General features: G+C 37.6%; 1 protein-coding gene across 3 annotated transcripts in view; it reads right to left on the reverse strand.

The window, feature by feature from the left end:
• The window catches only part of Galphao (G protein alpha o subunit), a 705,635-nt gene that overhangs the window by 492,545 nt on the left and 192,065 nt on the right, over nucleotides 1–21,025 (reverse strand). Inside the window, exons 1-2 of one of the 3 annotated variants that reach the window (XM_070085135.1) lie at nucleotides 13,835–13,864; nucleotides 9,296–9,933 (exon numbers count right to left, since the gene is read on the reverse strand). The exons of 1 other annotated variant lie outside the window; for it this stretch is intronic. In XM_070085135.1, coding sequence (XP_069941236.1) covers nucleotides 9,296–9,413 — 118 coding nt within the window. In that variant the 5' untranslated portion in view covers nucleotides 9,414–9,933; nucleotides 13,835–13,864. Of the gene's footprint in view, nucleotides 1–9,295; nucleotides 9,971–13,834; nucleotides 13,865–21,025 lie in introns of those variants that run through there. One more of the 3 variants, XM_070085136.1, reaches the window with a different exon arrangement.

Genomic DNA, 21,025 nt, shown 5'->3' on the forward strand with positions numbered 1-21,025 from the left:
GAACTTGTCCTTTACGCTCTTCACTGATCAATCTTTTCGAATGCACCTTAAGCATTACACTGCTAAATACCTTAGATTAGGCTAGGTTTGTTTTATTTACTCTACACTACCCAACGTAGCACCCAGAATGACCAAAGATTACCAACAGTGAAACCTACAAATCGAAAATAATAGAGATCAAAGGAAGACTGCCCACAAACCGAAAGCAACACCCCGCTGCCAGCCGAACAACGTAACCCTAAGCTTTGTATAACTACAACTTCTTCTTAACTACAACAATTCCTGTAGTATTATGAGGCGCAATCTAAGAGGAAACAGCACCAAGGCCAGCAAGAAAACACCGAAAAATCAACTATTCAACAAGTGTAGCCAGAGGACGCCGGCCCAGCAACCACCCCACTCACCACCACTCAAGGCGACACCACAATAATAACAACAAACATGGCTGCCACCAGCCCATTCTCCCCTCTCTTCCCCGGATTCAACCTACCAAGTAGTCTCTCAGGTATGACCAACGATCCAGATACCCTAAAAACATGCATCTCCAACTTAGTTATTGAAAATATGAATCTTCGAGAGACGCTAACAAAACAAGACACCAGGATGACACAACTCGAGAACAAAATCCTCAGTCTTGAACAAAAGTTATCAACACCAGGAATGACTAACTGTGACAAGACCATCCAAGCAGTCATAGATAGCTATACCCAACAAATAATATCTCTTAATACAAAGGTTGAAGAAGCAGTAAAAGAATGGAAGAACAACTTAGATAACCAGTTCAGTGACTACTTTGCACTCCAAGAAGATAAAACTGAGCAAGATAAACTATCGGACGCAGTAATAGTTAACAGTCCACTTTTTCCCAGTGATATGAACCAAACAAACAGTAAAGAAATTACTCTGCAGATCGTAAAGGACCAAACAAGTGTTATTGTACCAGAGTCAGAAATAAAAGAAGCCAGGTTACTAGGATCCCATGGTAGAAAAGGTGTTATGCTTAGATTCCACTCACATGACAGGAAAAAAGACTTAATTATTGCATCTATTAAAGTAAAGAAAGAGGTATACATAAACGAGTGTCTTACCAAAAAACGTCAGACCCTCCTGTATAGAGTCAGAAAACTTAAGCGGGAGAATAATGACACAATACACCAATGCTTCACACGAGATGGGAAAATTCTTGTTAGGAAAACAAATGTAGGTCAACTGTACACAATCACGAACGAGAATGATCTATCACGATTTCTCAGGGATACTAATCTTACAGAGAATAACTAAACAATGTCCAACCTAAAAGCCTACGTAGTGTAGTGTATGTTTTGCTCCATTATTGTTCAAATTTCATTGTACAATCTCTTAGTAATTAAATAATCAACTACCTCATTTTGTGATTTTACTAGTAAGCATAAGTCACCTTATGTAATTTTCTTATTTACTATTGTTTGCTTAAACATTAGCTGAATTGATACTTTGTCCATATTACTACCTCATATTTTTTTAAATACTATCAATTGATATTACTTACTAAAATTAATAATTATCATTTTTACTATAATTTCAATTTACTCTTAACATTTTTGACATTTAATAACCATTACTTGTCTAATTACCTTTACCTGTTTTAATACCACATTTACTATCTTAGAGTACTCTTAATTACCTTGTACTGCCATATAACCTCTAGTATAACTACCAGTGCAATATTGAATGAAATAAACATTACTTTTTCACTTTTTTGTAATCATTATTACTTACTAAAAATTTATTAAACACCATATTTACTACCAGTCAATTTTACTTTTGTACATTAAACATTATTTTATACTTCCCATAACATTTTGTTGCCAAATTTTCAAGTTTGTATATTCAACTCCAACCTTTATATTATACTTTGTACCTGTGTACCTGTCTACCATCTTACTATCATATTATAACCAAGACATTACCCTTGTTATTTTTTACTATTATTTTTTTGGTACTTTAATTGTGAATTATATTTTGTCAATTTAAATCTAGTTATACTCCTGATCTTGTCAACAACCTATACCAGTCTCTAGTGCAATTGCAAGTACCATTTCAATTTGTATTTTTATATTATAAGTTTATATTATAATTCCTACTCTAAGATTGTTTTCATATCTTAGTGACTATATTGTGTGTGCAATTAGTGTATATTTCAATTATATTATTGTTCAAGGCCCTTAACTATCTTTTGCTAACTAGTACCAACTACCTCATATATTTTTTTTTCTACTTTTTTTTATTCTTTTGCTACCTTAACTTGTATATTTTATCTTGTCAATTTAAATCTAGTTATACTCTAATTCTTGTAAACAACTTATATAACACCTTAGTGCAATTACAATTGAGAGTCTTGTGCCTTTTTTATATTATTAGATTAAACTCAGTTGTACTATAGTCAATACCAAATTCATTATATTAGACCATATTGCAATTACTAGTGAGAGACTGGTGCTATTTTTAATTTGTATTTTTATATTATTAGATTAAATCTAGTTGTACTATAGCTCATTCTAGCTCAAAACATAGACTCCACAAAAGTCATTATATTAGACCTTAGTGCAATTATTTGATTACCACTTTATTGTTCACCACAACTTATATTAGTCCCTTTTATATTATAATTTTATATTATAATTCTAACTTTAAAGAATTACCTTTAAAGTACTACCTACTATCATATTCCCAAGCTCCATTATTTGATCATCACTTTATTTGTTCACCACAAATTATTTTAGTCCCTTTTATATTGTCTCCTTTATTTTAGCTTTAAAAAACTACCTTAGCTCATTATTTTTACATTTTTTAAATAATTCAGGTGCTATTTTTTTAGCTTTAGAATATTTACTTTGTTTTATACTTAATTCTAACTATAGATTCACTACAAATCTTATGATTACAAGCATTGATCCTGATACCAACCTCTTATTTAATGACTTAAATGATTCAAACAGTTACTGTAATTACTACACAGCAGAACAATCAAAGGCACTTCTCAGAGCCAACAACAACATAACTATCTTTAACTACAATATCAGATCTTTAAGCAAGCATTACGATGACCTCCTAGCATTACTAAATTCCTTGCATGCCTATATGTCCATCATTACACTAACTGAAACCTGGCTAAAGCCTGATACTACAGATGTCTATGCCATTCCTGGTTACACAGCCATACACAACTGTAGGCCAGACCAACAAGGGGGTGGCACAGCTATATACTACTCAGACCAACTAGAATGTATCACTAATACTTGCACAAGGGATGAACATGGGGAATATATAATAGCTAAATTCAAATCCAAATACCTACAAAAACCTTTCACAGTGATAAACATCTACAGAGTTCCACAATCAAACATTAGCCAATTTAGTCAAAACCTAGGAAGTATGATAACTGATGTACGCATGAACAAATATCACTTACTACTCTCAGGTGACTTCAATATAAATCTCCTGCAAGACCAGGACCCACACGTTACTGAATTCACAAACACAATGAGTAACTGCATGTTGCTACCAACAGTAACAAAACCTACAAGAGTTACGGAGACTAGTGTTTCCCTACTTGACCACATCTGGACCAACACCATATCCCCTTTAAAATCAGGCATAATTACATATAATACCACAGACCACTACCCTACTTTCCTCATAACAACTCTTGGTAAAATACCCCAAGACACTACTAAAGTCACCTTCAGACTTCACAATGAGGCAGCCATTAATAACTTCACAACAGCAGTAACAAACATTGACTGGCACACTGAGCTAGAAATCTATACAGATATTGACGAATGTTTTAATAATTTTCTAAAAAAGACCCAATACCTCTATAACAAGCACTGCCCTAAAAAAACTAAACAGATGACAGCTAAGAGACTGAACAGTCCCTGGCTAACACCCAGCATTCTCAAATCCATAAATACAAAACACCGATATGAAAAACAGTACAGAATGGGTCACATAACCAGAGACCAAACAAAACGTTACTCGTCAATCCTAACCAGCCTGATAAGAAGGGCAAAAAAATTGTATTATGAGAACAGATTATCCAACTTACGAGGTGATATAAAAAATACCTGGAAGACCCTATCAGAAATTCTGGGAACAAAAAAGATATCACGAAATAGCGAAATAAAATTAGCAAAATCACATGAACCCCAACTCCCACCAACAGAAACAGCAGACTCAATGATTTCTTCTCCACTGTAGGACAAAACCTTGCCAATAAAATCCCAAGCTCAGATACCCCACCAAATGACTACCTCACTGGCAACTACCCGAACACACTGTTCCTAGCTCCGACTAACCCATACGAAGTCTCCCTTACTATCAACGCACTAAAAAACAAGGCGGGAGATTTAAATACCTTACCACCCTTTATATACAAAAAAGTGTCACAAGTACTATCACCAATCATTGCAACACTCTTTAACAAATCCATTGAATCCTCCACCTTCCCTACAGCTCTCAAAATAGCAAGGGTCACCCCGATCCATAAAGGAGGAGACCAAACAGAGTTGAATAACTATAGGCCAATATCCAATTTACACCCTCTCTCAAAAATCTTCGAAAAATTAATTCATAAACGAATCTACTCCTACCTCATCTCCCAAAACATTCTCAACCCCTGCCAATTTGGATTCAGGCCTAATAAAAATACTAATGATACTATTATACACATGCTAGAACATATATACACTGCAATAGAGAAAAAAGAAGTCCCACTGGGGATCTTCATTGATTTACGTAAAGCTTTTGATACAGTTGACCATGACTTGCTCCACGTAAAATTGTCACACTATGGTATTAGAGGGCACTCCCTCAACTACCTCAAGTCATACCTCAGCAACAGAAGCCAATATGTGTACGCAAATGGGGCAAGCTCTTCCGCTCAACCAATTACAGTTGGTGTCCCACAGGGAAGTGTCCTTGGCCCTCTTCTCTTTCTCCTATACATAAATGACCTACCAAATGCTTCGCAATTACTCAAACCCACACTTTTTGCAGATGACACTACATACGTCTTCTCTCACCCGAGCCCAGTCACGCTAGCCAATACTGTAAACACCGAATTACAGAAAATATCTACCTGGATGAGGACTAACAAACTTACTCTAAACATTGACAAAACCTACTTCATTCAGTTTGGAAACAGAGCTACAGATGTACCTCTTAACATAACGATAAACAGATCACCTATCACAAAGCTAACAGAGGGAAAATTCTTAGGAATCCACCTTGATAATAGACTCAAATTTCATACACATATACAACAAATTTCTAAGAAAATTTCCAAGACTGTAGGCATACTATCGAAGATACGGTACTATGTTCCACAGTCAGCCCTCCTGGCCCTTTATCACTCTCTTATTTACCCCTATCTCACCTATGGAATTTGTGCATGGGGTTCAACAACAATTAACCATCTCAGACCACTAATTACCCAACAAAAGGCTGCAGTTAGAATGATAACAAATTCTCACTACAGGCAGCACACTCCACCAATATTCAAAACACTCAACCTACTCACCATACAAAACATCCATACTTATTACTGCACCTATTACATACATAGAACACTTAACTCCGATATTAACCCTCCCCTCAAACATCTCCTTGCCAACCTCAACAGAACACATGACCATAACACAAGGCACAGATCACTCTTTGAAGTTCCTGTGTCCATCTAACGCTATGCAAAAACTCAATGCACATAAAAGGCCCTAAAATCTGGAATTCGTTACTTGTAAATATAAAATAAACACTACCTGTTTATAAATTCAAGTCTCTTCTCAAAGATCACTTACTCACTCAAAACTAAATAAATACTGAATAACTGAACCTTATAAATTGTATATCCTAAATGTTACTCACAATTATATCACATAAATGTTAAACCTAGGACCCAATCTAACTTTGTTATTTTTTTTAAATACACTACCTAACAGAATACTCCATTCGACTGAATGTACAGCAAAACATGCAACCATATGACCTGTCTTTGTAATACTCATTTGTGCTTTATAGTTATCTGTTTACAATAATGTTTTATCACTGATTTCATCATTGCTTAGTTAATCTTAAGTTAATTTTAAGCCAGCCCGTAATGCTATGCATATAAGTGGCTTTGGCATGCTGCTCTTACCTGTATTTTTTGTACCTCTGTATGTATGCTAAATTTACTAAATAAAAAAATAGTTATTCGTTTGTTAAAGAGGAAAGGCTTCGTCATTACTTAGACAGTTGTATCCATACATTCATTTTTAGTAGTGAAGGAAGGCTGAACTATGTGCGAGAGTCTGCTATAAGCATTAAGCTTTACCAATACATTTACATGTTATGAATATGATAATGGTATACAATACCAAGATGATAAGTAAGACACGTGTGCAACAGTTAGGTATCTTTATTCCGAAATGTTTCGCCTAAACAGTAGGCTTCTTCAGTCTCCAACTGTGTAAGCGAAACGTTTCAAAATAGATACCTAACTGTTGCACGTGTCTTATACATCTACACGATACACACTAGACTGCTAGTGTAGCAAGGCAAATATGACATTAGTTCCTGGTACACTGCGTACCCTGCACAGGTATCCTTAAAGTAACACACGTTAGGTTAATGTAAGCTCTCATTCTCTTCTTGCTTCTCCATCACTTTTATATCCACATTCATTTCCACGTGTGTTCAGTAGCTTCATTTTCTTACATAATCAAACGTTTATTCCACCAATTTACTTGGTTTCCGATATTCTTAGTTCACCCTCTTTCTCAGGCCATGTATCCCGCCCATTTTACCAGATACGTATTTCGTTCCCACAAATTTATGGAAAAATACCCAGTATCAATTTACCCCACCTGCCTCTAAAGAAATTACTTCCTCTGCAATCTCTCCCTCTCGCCGTTTACTGACCTTTTATGTAATTATTTTCTTTTCTAAGTCTCACCCTCTCTGTTCATTGCCCTCTAGCGTAACTAGTGTTCATCAGTTGATGCTCGAGCCGAGACAGGTATTTCCGTATTCAGTAAGCCCAAGCTCCCTTTGCTTCAATTCACGCTAAAGGAATAGTACAGTGTGGCATAAGTCTCTAATGTAGTTAAATATCAGCTTTTAAAAATATGAAGTAAATCAGAAAAGGCATTCACAAGTTATCGCATGGAAATCAAAATCCCAATATTTTCAATAAAAATGGCAGACTGGCACCCACAAAGCACAACTAATTCGGACCATCCATTACGAAACAACAGCTCTAAAGATTTAAAGCCAATCGAAGAGGTATTCTCCGGTTATTTCAGAGATCAATAATCCAAAAGCCCCAATGAAAAGTTTCATTCTTAAATTACTGAACTTAAAGGTTTGAAGCCTCTCGGATAAGGCACTCATAAATTATCGCATGAAAAATTGGTATTTCAATTTTTCGATTTTCAATAAAAACAGCCAACTGGCACTTACACTGCCAAGAATTCAGGTTGAATTCAGTGTTTAAAGATCGAATCTGAATATACATTCTTTCACCAGTGTTTAAAAGGCTCGAAGCCGGAGACATTCTTCACTCTTTGCACAGAAACCAGTTTGTCTAATAAAACTGACAAAAGTTGCCTAATCAAGCACATGCTTTTTTTTCTGAGGAAATCACACCCACTTTGAAAGTTTGAAATCGACTAAAAGAGGCATTATCCAGTTATCACACAGACTCTAAAGATTCCAAGATTTTTAATTATTGGTATACTGACAATTTACAACTACACAGCCTAAACTTCTAAGGTGCAATCCTTTACATAAGATGCCGTTCAGATGAGGCAGTCAAGATATTTCACGAATGCACAATTTTAAAAGTAAAACGGGCAAATTGGCACCTACAGATCCAAATAATTCCAGCCTCCCCCTAGACAGAATACAAGTGTTGAAAGTTTAAAGCCGATCAGAAGAGGCGTTCTTAAGTTATTACACAGAAGCCAAAACCGGAAATGGTCTCTATAGCACTGACCAAAGGTCACCTACACAAACTAATAGCTGCACAAGTCTTTCCTTAGTTAAAGTGCACAAAATCTGACAGCCATTAGATGACAAGTTCCCCGGTTATAAACTAAAACCTTGGAGGAAGAAACAACAATTAGGCAACCACTATAAGGTATCTTTTGGGGATACGTAATTTCATCCTCTCCCAGGTCTGTCTCACTGTTTAAGGAAGAATAAGGATCACAGTACAGCAATTCAGCTAACTTTGGAGAGTTAACTTATAATGACGTTAAGGCCAATTATCAAGCGACTTAATAATGATCTAGGAAGGACCAAAACATCGTTTAAGGTTTTCTCTTCAAGTTATGGATTAGCTGTGAACTGCAGAGCTTTCACCGTAACTCCGTACCATTATTTTATATCTTACGTATATTTATCGCTCTATCTCTGTTATCTCTCTCCCTCCTCTATCTCTTGTATGCCCTTCCTTTCTTCATCTCCCCAGTAATAGCGTAGCAATTCATCATATTAAGCCAGCGTCAGACAATCTCATCTCAACCTACTCGCAACAACGAGCAAACGACACTGTAACTGCCACCTTCATCCCAGATGCCAATATATTGCATTTATGCAATATATTGGCATCAGTAAGGGCTAAAATGTACCCTGAAGTGTGGATTATTATTATTATGGCGTAAAGTTAAACCCGTAAATTTAGGTCATACAGCACCTGGGGGAATGAGAGGCAATTAAGACTGATCCAAGGAAGGAGAGGTCAGGTTCAGTTCCTTAGATCAAGAGCTCTTCACCGGCACTGAGGAACGTCCCCTGAGAGGGCTACTTCTTTTGGCTAATAAATTTTGGGTCCACTTAAGATTCGTTCCCCGCCACAAGTGCAAAGTAATTAAAGTTATGCAAGTTTCTGATATGTATTTTTTTTACCTGTGCTAACCAAGCCCAGTCTTGCCAAAAAGTTCTAACCTATCCCAGAATTTTCATAACTTGAGTAAACTTTTTTTTTGCTTTGGGAAAGGATTTTCAAGTGACCTAATTTTATCATATATTTGTTGAATAAGGCACATGTACAACACTTAGGGATTTTTATTGCCGAAATGTTTCGTCTGTGAGCAGGCGTTATCAGTTAAACAGACCTCTGTTTCCAACTAATAAAGACAACTGCACGTTTCAGCAAAAAAGTTACCTAAGTGTTACACGTGTCTTACTCATCAACTTGTCGATACTGTATACCATCCATCAATTATATAGTAACATAATATACAGTATATTTTTATGTATAGGTACTACTTACCCAAAAGAAGAAGCTTGACGTCCCGGGCAGCGCTCTCGGCAGCGAAAAAGAGAGCTCGGTCAATCTCCCGGCTCTTGGCCAAGGCTGCCTTTTCTTCCATGGACATTGTGCACCCCATCTCGGCTACACTTCTGGCCAAGCCCGTCACGAAAACCTTCACCTCCACGATTTCTCTTACTACACGGCTGATACACACTTAAACCTGAGATGCTTATGGGCACTCTCAAGGCGTATTTTCCTGGTTTTTTGATTTATTGATATCGAAAGGGTATACTATGGTACAGGTTTCTGTCACTAATGATGTTTGTCCTCACTGTCGACGTTATAAATGCATTCTATTTTCATTCATATTTAGAATATGAATAACTGACAAGACAGTCAAACGTGTACGTATCGCAGCAATGTATGAGTCTACAGTCCTTACTTCAGTTTCTCACTCAACGTTACGTTTCAGACGTTTTACGAAATTAAAAGTTTTTAAATTAGTTGTTTTATTACTATTTTCGAACCAGTTACATGCACATTCCACTCCGTTTAACTAGTTTTGATGTGGCGCTCTAGAAGCTTCATGAATAAGCAACAGCAGAAGCTACTAGGCTGCTCCAACCCTGAGGTTCTTCACGCTACCTAACTACTTCCTGAACATTAAGACAAATATTATTTTATTCTTCCATATTCCTTTTATCAAGAGGTGCCTTGATGCTGCTGAAGGACTCTTGGGATAAGGAATTTGGACTACTCTCCTCTTCCTTGAAACAAATCTGATCTTCCATCCCCCCAGGCGCTGTATGACCATTAGTATTTCCCAATGAAAATAATCATATTCACTTTACTGGCCATAGTGTAGACTTTTTAGGCTTCCAGGGTAATAAATATTATTTCAGTATGCTACATCCAAGCAGAAAATAAAATACAGCTCGTATCACTGTGCGCCCAGAGCGGGAATGAGCATAAAGTTTTTCTCGACAGATCAGTTTTTATCTATGTTCATGTACGTTAGCACCCATGTTTCATAAATTCCTTGCTTACCTGTAATTGTAAACCCCAGAGTGCGCGTTGCCACTGATCACATGTTTTTCACTATTTAGCAGCAACATAAAAATGGCAACGCGCACTCTGGGATTTACAATTACAGGCAAGCAAGAAATTTATGGAAGTAGGGCGTTAACATACATGAACAACCAGTCAACAAATTGATTGGTACAAAACTCTGTGATTAGGATACCTAGTTTACAAATATATTAAATCTAATTCTACCTCAAAGAATTGGTCGTGGGTGCTTATATTTGCTGCATTTGCTAGTCCAGTATTAAAATTTACTTATAAGATACAAGATATCTTGGGATTAAAATATTCTTGAGACTAGCGTGAAGCTCGACAGGTAAAGTATTATTATTATTATTATATATAAAGAAGCGATAAACCCTTAGGGGTCATATAGTGCCAAGGGAGAGTAGCTCCAATTCCCAATACCAAGGCACCTCCCTCCCTCCTGAAGGAGTAGATGTTAAACCTCCCACACTAGGTAATTTGGTGTCCAATGATGAAATTTGCTTTTCTAACAATAATTTATATTTGTAGGTCAACGAATGGCTAGTTAAAAATCCTACCTACAATTATCTCGACGCACCATGTGCTGTCACGACCCGACATATTAAAAGCGACCTAATTGCTGCATACACACACTTATAACTTTTATGCTATTACTCTGTTCAAAAATATTGTATGTTTGATAATTTAAAGCATTTTTAAGCTTTCTTAATCCTTACAGGTGGGATTAATATATTTTTAAATACAAAAATCTGTGATTTTAATATTTCCCAGTATCTGACATAATATATATTTGACTTCATCAATTAAATGATGTTACTATAGTGTTCTGCAACATCAAGTGCAAATATGCAAATAAATGACCGAGGATCTATTTTACAGATAACGGTGATTCATATAATTACATAAATTAGACTAATGAAGGCTGTCAGGGTTAAATTATAAGCAACAAATGGTGATATAATCCAAATATTTTTACCTTTAAATTATATAGTTTTTTCTCAGCCTCGCAATACATAGTTAATAATAATTCTTCTCTGGTTTTATTTGGTAGCACAATCCCACTAATTTAAGATACTTAAACAAGGCAACAGCACGAACCTTTCATGTGGTTTTTATTCTTAATATAATCTAATATTTATTTAAGTTACCAGTAGCTTGGCCCATTCTCCTTAGGTAAAACAGTTAAATATAATTACGCAGATATACAGGTTATGCAAATTTTGTTACGTAATATTACAGATTAGGTTAGGTTACTAGGTATCGACACCATGCCTAACCCTTCTAGGGTAGGGTAGGTGCCTGAGCCCGAGCCTTTAGCTCATAAGACTGTCATTCCCATTTGCCCTCTTGGGGCGGGGATGGCAGACCAGAGAGGCCTAGTTTGTGGCTAGGCCTGGGGACAGTTGGTCCCAAAGATGAGGAGGTACTTGTGCCTCCTCCCATGGGAGACTTAGGCCTCAGACACTCCCTAAAGAGGGAGCCAAGGCCGGGCCACCACTTGGAAAAGGCCCGGGCCGGGAGAATACCGGCTAATCTTTAATAATAATAATAATAGGTTACTAGGTTATTTTTTGTGCTATATAAGACTAACATACCTAAAGTGTTAATAGCTATAGATGTAAAAATAGACACATGTGTAGCATAATGCGAACCTTTACTGACTACGTTTCGCCCACCGAAACGAATTCAGTAACGGATCGCATTATACTGCATTTGTATACTTTTACATCGTGTCAGCATTTTGTCATTTATTTCCGTCCATAACTGTATTTACGTGTTGAGCTGGGAGAAAGAGAGATGTTTAGGTGACCAATTTATTTTTAGTCTAATTATTTGGATATTAAAAATTATGAGCGTGTGTATTTTGTGATATTTAGGGCTAACTTGTGGAGAGTCAGAAGCCTAATTAACATTTTTTATTTGCCAACATATTATCACCCATTTTCTATAAAAAATAATTTATTTAAATATTGAGCCAGATCTGTAGTGTATGGACCACTGGAGTCATTAAGGCCGGAAGCCACTGGTACACTAATGTATAGAATAGTTTTATCTCTTAAATATGTATGTATGTAGTTTACCGCCCAATAAATGTAACAATAATATATTGTTTATTACAGTCTCTTATACTGTAAATAGTATACAAAACTGACGATTTCATGAGTAAGACAGGAGCACAATACTTGGCATCTTGTTAACGCAACTTTTTGCTTGTACTACAGGCTTTATCTGTCGAATGCAAGGATGAATTACAATCGTGTAGACAGTAGACGAAGGGGAAAGGTAGCTTGAGGTTTTCAATCCCTCAGCCTTGGTGGAAAATAATCAGTCTCTTAGCATGATTATCTTCACTGCGGCTAAAAGGATTTCTTCCATTAAGGTTGAGGGACTGATTACCATTAAGTGCCTCTTCCCTTCGTCTACTGTTTCCAGGATTGTAATTCATCCCTGCATTAGACTGATGAAGCCTGCGGTGCAGGCAAAATTTATCGTCAATAAAGATACCTAGTGCTGCACATTTATCATACTCATCATCTATAACGTGTTAACTGGTTTGTCAATGTTAAGATTCTTTGTACGTGACACAGTAACCTAAAATTGTATTTAAATTTATGAAAATGACCAGATACAACACAGACGCTTCGAAAGATATAGAATCCTCATACACTATAATAGTAGTTTCTGCTCTTAAATTTACATCTTGGTACGCTAAACTGTCGTTAGTGTTTACTTAAGGTGATAAAGCACAATCAGTTATGTGACAAAACACTTGAGTTTTAATATAGCATAAGGTAATCACAAAACGACGGCTGTAGTTATACAGAGGCGCAGTTTCATGAGTTTCAGTAAATTTGTTTAAACGGCCAGACTAACATTTCACTAAAGGGTAAAGTTACTTACTACTTAATATAACTGAAACTTTTGTGTACATTCCACAAAGTTTATATTGTAATCAATTACGAGGTTACTTCCCGGTAAATACGAAATGAATATTATTTAAAATATTTGATTAAAATTTTGGAATTTGCAAAAACCGTAAAATAAACAGACACATTTCACAAATATCATATGGAGAGATGGTATGTAAGAGTATTTAAAATTTATTAATTATAGCATACGGTCATCTCTAGGCAATACCTCGGCCAACCCAACACAGCTTACTTAAAAATCATCTTTTCCACTACAAACACTTTAATGAAACTCTTAAAACTTCAAAATTTCACAATTTTCATTACAATTTGTTTCCTTTCCGAGTCACTTTCTCAAGGAGATTACCAGTCATTCAACAATGGAGCACAAATGGATGTAGCCGTGAATGCCGGACTGAGTGAACAAGATCTTGCCTGAGCCCAGGCCAAATCTTTGCTACACTGTACTTTTCATCCTCTTCTTGAACCACTGTATTGCTGCGCCGTCACATCACGTCGGGTTTAATATATCCAAGATATAATTAGTATGAGTACTGTTATTGCTGTAAAAATGTACCAGCAGCCACTATCATGCCGCGGGGTGAGCCAACACTGAGAACAGGGAGGGGTTGCCTTAACTACTTGGGCGCAGGCCAGCCCTGTCTTAAACTATTTTAGACAACACACCTTAACAACTAACTCGTCACTCACATAACATCCATCGTTGTTTCTCCAATACAAATGAGTATTTTAAATTGAACGCCACTTGGATTGTATAATACATGTTGTTAACATATTATATTCTGTTTGAACACTAACCGATAACACTAGTGACAAAGAGAAGGTGGCACCATTGAATGTCATGGGATAATCCCACAGTGTTCTGGCGTGACTGAATGATAAACGTGCACCTCACTCACGTACATATCTCAGCAGGTGGTTGCCTGCTAATGGAGTTATTTGTACACCCCACTCAAGAATACTTTAATACCTAAAACAGGAATAAAGTTCAACTACACCGAGAGATACATGCCTCATGGAGCAAATACCCCGTGTTGCTACGTATTAAAATTCATGAGAATTATGTATGAAAATCTTCATAAAGTAGACTGGTAAGCTGTGTTGCAAATAGTTATGCAAGAGTTCCCAGACCCCCCACTACACTTTGCCCTATATATCACTTAAGTTTTTTGGTCCCTATATCTGAGTGATAAAGCCCCTGGTGGGCGAAATATAGCTTCATGAAAGTTTTCTAAATACTGCATATGTCTTATTTACGCACACAGTTAGTGGACTGTGTAGGTAAGCAGGAGCTGGAGTTGATGGTTAGTTTTATTCCAATAGAGTGACGTGAACCATCTCTCAGGAAGTGTTGTATCTGGTCAAGATAACACTATAAATCAACCTACTTTAATGTGTTCTTGCCTCCCAAGTTTGACACCATTAGGGGAGTATTATTATATTCATGGGGGAACACTAAATCCGCAAGGGTCAAGACAGCATCTAAGGAACAAGAGATAATCACGATTGAGCCAACGAAAGGAAGGACAGTTCCAATTCCTTGACCCCTCAAGGAAGGTTCCTTGATGTTGGTGAGGGGCTCTTGATTTAGGGAATTGGATCTGTGCTCCAGTTCCCCGAATTAAGCCTGAATGCCTTCCACATCCCCCCCCCAGGCGCTGTATAATCCTCCGGGTTTAGCGCTTCCCCTTGATTATAATAATAATAATCCAATTCCTTGAATCAAGAGCGCTTAACAGGATTCCACCAGGCGAGCTTTAGCACCATCCACTTTATGTCAAAACGTTTTTTAATTCCTTCAAGGATTGGGGAGGGGGTGGTTCTCTGAAGCTGGTAAAGGACTCCTGATCCAAGAAATTGGAGCTACCCCTCTCCTGGATCAAACACTGAACTCCAGGCGCTGTATAACCCCTAAGTACTTCTCCATGCGTATACCACTAGTTAATAATAAGTAGATGTATTTCGTCAGCTGCGCGATCCAAGAAGGTATCCCCCATATTGCATAACTTCAGTCCCCTGCACGTCACTGCACGCAAAAGGAATAGGCAGAGTGCGGCATAAGTGTATCATGCCCTTAAAGGTAGTTAGCAATGAAGATCTAAAGTAAATCTGAAGAAATATTCACAGGTTATCACACGGACGCTAATACCCCAATTTATTCAATAAAATGGCCAATCAGGACATACACGTGAAACAGCTTTGAAGTTACTCTGAAGAGACATTATCTTGTTATTTCAGACGCACCAATATCCTATGGAACAAAACTCTTCTCCAGGCTGAGGGACTAACTACCTCAAAACTACATCTTCAAGGGTGATGGACTGATTACATCGTCTTCACATCTCTACTGCTTCTGCTAACTCTTCTGCACTCAACTGAAGAAGCCTACTGTGTAGGCGAAACGTTTCGGAATAAAGATACCTAACTGTTGCACATGTGTCTTACTTATCACCCAATATCCTAACATTCGCCAGCACATAAAGTTTGAAGCCGCCCAGAATTTGCATTATTAAGTTATCAGAGTTGAAGATCGAAGACAATCGGATCAAGTACTTAGAAATTATAGTATGAAAACTAGTATTTTAATTTTCCCAGTTTCTTCCATGCAAAAAAAAAAAAAAAAAAAAACAGACAACTCGGGACCTAGAGCTGAACTCGAATATAAAACGTGATTACATTAAACATTTCCTGGAGTATACCTGAAGAGTGTTTCGAGGGTCAATGCCCCCTCACGGTGACGAACCATAACTCCCGGTGGATGGCCCGATCAATCAGACTGTTGGTGCTAGCTGTACGAAGTCCAACATAGGCACCACAGCCCGGTTGATCAGCTACTAACTTGAGAAATTTGTCCATTTTTTTTTTCTTAAAGACAGCCAAAGGTTTCTAGGTAATCCTCCTCATGTATGATGATGGGAGGCCACACTAAAGTTTTGGTCCTTTCACACTCATCGCTTTTAATTGGGCATATTTTGCACCATCTGTCAAAGCTTTTACTTTCATGGGGAACGATTTGTGTGTGCAAATTTGGAACCCATACTTCTAAAATTTTCCAGTTGTAGATTATGATGTACCTTTCTCGTCCACATTCTAACAAGTATGTAGATCGAGAGACTTCAAACGTTCCCAGTAATTTAAGTGTTTACTCTGTGTGAGCAGTGAAAGCTACGTGCACGTTTGTCAGGTCTGCAATTTCGCCTGCCTTGAACGGAGCTGTTGAGTAGAGGAGTACTCCAACTTAGAGAAAAGTGACCTGATGAGTATCATCATTGGTTTGGCATCTCGTTTTGAAGGTTCTAGTTATCCAGTCTATCATTTTCTTTGCGGGTGTGATAGTGGCACTGCTGTGATCTGAAGTAATCATTTCCAGGTTTCTCACATTTGTGTTACTCTCTACTGAGCTATTCAAGTTTACTCTTTACTCTGTCCCAGTCTTTATTTCCTCAATTTCTCCATAATGAGGTAACTGAAATTTGTCCTCATTGAACATTATATTGTTGTCAGTTTCTCACTGGAAAATTCTGGTTCGAAGATTTGTCTTCAGTGGACACCATTCTCACGCAGGTTTTAGTATCATCTGCAAAGAATGATATAGTACTATTATTTATTAAAATGCCTCTGTTTATATAGGATATGAGAATGAGAAAGATAACAGGGATAAGTTCTGTCCCTTGAGGAACAGACCTTTTCACTATGACAACCTTCGATGTCACTCTTCACCACTACATTATTTTACACACAAAACTGGCAGACGTGCAGCTACTCACCTGATTTTCACTCTTCGCCGTCGTCGAATGAGGATGCACCTTTCTGAAAGTCTGAAGCTGCGCCCCAAAGGATGTTGGAAGTTACCGGAGCTAATCCAGGATGCTGGGAATTGGTCATTCAACTCTGGTCTAGGGCATCTACACGTGCCAACTGTTCACAGAATCTTGTCCTAGTTACCGTGCAAAATTTGCAGCCGATCGGATGAGATCTCGTGTTATGAGCGAAATAAAACCGAAAAGTTGAAGGAAGAAAAGAAAAAAAATATTTCTGGCAACTATTTAAAAAAAAGTCCCCATTCGGGGATCTACCGTGAGGGTTCAACTGGAGGGTCCACCTGGAGGGTATTTCGGGGATCAACGCCCCCGCTGCCAGGTCCATGACCAAGCTTGATCAACTAGGATATTAATAATAATAATAATAATTAATAGCAATAATAATTAATAACAACAATATTAATAATAACAGGAAAAGTGATATGTACTCCAGGGGATGTTTATGTACCTCCAGGGAACGTGGCAGGAAATTGTGACAGGGCTTATACGTGACCAGGGGAGGGAACGTGAAGGGTAGGGCCCTTAATAACGAGGGGAAAACAGTGCTGGGGTGGACCGTACTCTTGATAAAGGGAGGCATTGTGGGATGGGTGATGATGAGGAAAGGTAATGTACTGGGGCCTCCTACAACAAATTGTTGATATTTTATTTCTGCTTGATGAGGTTTGACCTCGTCACGCAGAAATATGAATTAAGCAAATCAGCCAACCAGTGCGGATACTTCGACAAAGAACCTCCATGTTTAAAACTTAATTAAGGAAAAGAAGTTACAATAAAAGAATGTATCTCTAATTTTTAAAAGTGTTTTCAATTTACAAGTCACTTAGAATATCCCGTTAAACATGATACTCTTAAAAGTGTACATTTATGTACAAAGTACACTCACGTATGCTACTGTTAACATTATTTTACTGTACGCTTAATAGCACTGCCACATTTCAGTACATGGTCTCGCATTTATCTATCACACTTCACTTCCTGGCCACTGTCACTCATTATCACCGGGTAATCACGCTGCCTCTGCCTCTCACTTGTTGACAGCTTGCAGCTTGAATGGACCACTTAGGATGGGTAAGGTTCGTCAAGAAATAGTACAATTACTTCCCGACGCATGTCATACTCATGTAATGGAGCTTTTAGTCAGCTGACTGAGACATTCCACTGGCTATCCGATTCACCTTTTCCCCCTTTACTTGAGTTTACTATCCTTTGCATATGTATTACCACACATCGTACCACTATGTATGAACGATGATAAATACCTGAATGTTATAGAATGTAAAGATTTCGGATATATTCTGACGAGGACTCAAGAAGGTAGGTATGCCAGAAATATACTGTCACCTATAATGACACATACACATTTCGCGAGGTAGAATAAGGATGTATTCAATCAGATGGGATTCAAAATTTTTAAGGAACTTTTCATACCTAACTTAAAACATTAGTGAAATATTATCATAATAGAGGAAGGAGAGAAAACATTTTTAATGCAGATTTCGAAGTTTCAACTAAAAAGAATGAGAAGCCTAGCAGAGGCGGTTATAGAGGTACATAACACCGCTGAACAGAATCGCGGTTCTTTCAGCAGTGTGTCACCTCTTGTGCAATAAAAAAAAAATCCATCAAAACTGACTGACACTTGACCTAATAACACGGTCTGTCACAGCTGTTAGTGTTATAACACGGTCTGTCACAGCTGTCAGTGTTATAACACGGTCTGTCACAGCTGTCAGTGTTATAACACGGTCTGTCTCAGTTGTCAGTGTTATAACACGGTCTGTCACAGCTGTCAGTGAAAAACCTTCCAATGAATGAATTGTTGTTACGATGTTTGGTCTACATTACTTGATCAAGCTTAGATGTTATTAAGCTACACGTTGTCCGCCACGCAAGGAAAGTCTCTCGATGCTGCTGATGGGCTTTTGATTCAAATTGGACTTATTTATCCCTACCTTGTATCGCATCTGGTTGCCTCCAATTCCCCAGGTGTTGTATGACTGTACAGGTTTAGCCCTTCCCCATAAGTATAGTAGTAGTGGCTGTGGTAGTAGTAATAGCGTAGTAGTAGAATACATTTGATAAGTCCGAAAGTTTTTCTACTCGCAGAGCCCAGCCTTGGGCCAGGCTCGTTTGGTGCTTCCCTGGTCAATCTGGCTGTTACTCATGGTGGCCCGATGACCTACATATCCATCACAGCATGGTTGATTTGATATCTGGTAAAGATACTTGTCCAGTAACCTCTTCAAGACTTCTGCACTTGTTACAGCAGTGTTTCTGACATCTTCTGGTAAGATGCTGAGTAGTCAGAGGCTAAGGACGTAGATACAGTACTTCTTTATTGTGCCCACCGCGTCCCTGCTTTTTTCACTGGGTTTCTTTTGCACTTCCTCCCATATCTCTTACTCCAGTGTGCTGTTATGGAAATGTCCAGATTTGGGATAAGGCCCTAAAGTAGCAGCAGTAGTAGTAGAAATAGTACGTAATAATAATAATAATAATAATAATAATAATAATCATAATAATAATAATAATAATAATAATAATAATAATAATAATATACACGCTGTTTAACAAAGCTCTTATATTTTATAAAACATAAAATATTACGTTTATAATTTTAATTAGAATCATGGAGTGGTTAATGAAATAATATTAGTAGAAGCATGAAATTTATAAGCAAAATAAAACAATAATAAGTAGCACATAACCAACCTTAATTACAAAGGTTGGCTGGTTCATTAAGTTTAAAGCCTACACGAGGGTAATTATGGTTGTATTTCACTTGTGCAACGCTAGTCAAGAATACTTGAATCTCTATAACATGAAATAAAAATAAACTCTCAGTGTATATGTACTGAGATACACACTCCTCGGTGTACATACATGTTTCTGCATGTACGTACACAAACATACACGTCTCACATTATATCTATCTATCTATCTAAATATATATATATATATATATATATATATATCTATATATATATATATATATATATATATATATATATATATATGGGAAGTACAGTGCCTGCACTCTGAAGGAGGGGTGTTAATGTTGCAGTTTAAAAACTGTAGTGTAAAGCACCCTTCTGGCAAGACAGTGATGGAGTGAATGATGGTGAAAGTTTTTCTTTTTCGGGCCACCCTGCCTTGGTGGGAATCGGCCGGTGTGATAATAAAAAATAATAAAAATATATATATATATATATATATATAATATATAGGGAGGTACCGCCTCAAGAACAAGAACTGTCCTAGGGATCCTCATCCTCAGAGAAAAGAATAAACTTGCTTCAGGGAAAACTCAAGGTTCTCCCTGAAGCTGTTTGAGAATTTTCTCCTACCACCCCCTATATTTAATTAATATATATTTTATTTAAAGACAAAATACATTGACAAAACATTCACAAAGATACAACAGAAAGTAAAACAACATAGGTAACTCAGAGCTACATCTCGAATACTTCGTCCAGCTCCCCGGTGGTGGGCTGCGTGCCCAGAATGCTGCAGGCATTTCCTCTCTGGATTGCAACACTGAGTCTCTGAAAGAGGAAGCTGGTCGCCCTGTGGTCCTTGGTTTCTATGATGAGCTTTTCACCCAGCTCTTTGAGGAACTTTAGAGCACACTTGCCCCATGCTCCAAGGGTCTCCGACCCTATTGGGATGAAGTTATAGCAAGGGGAAAGGTCTTCATATTTGCGGATCTTCTGGGTCTCCCTGTGGCTGGCAGCTCCACCCCCTTCCACAACGGAGTATGGCAAGTAGGTGTCTGCCAATGTGGCGGAACAGGTGTAGTCCCAGGCAATCTGCTTTCCATCCTTCCAAGGTAGCATAGTGGCTCCTTCAGGACGCTTTTGACTTCCGTCAGACCTCTGCACTTGGGGTTCCCGTTGAGCTGGGCAACGGGCTGTGGCGAGGCT

The sequence above is a fragment of the Cherax quadricarinatus genome, chromosome 15, assembly GCF_038502225.1.
Source record: "Cherax quadricarinatus isolate ZL_2023a chromosome 15, ASM3850222v1, whole genome shotgun sequence".
Lineage (NCBI taxonomy): Eukaryota > Metazoa > Arthropoda > Malacostraca > Decapoda > Parastacidae > Cherax > Cherax quadricarinatus.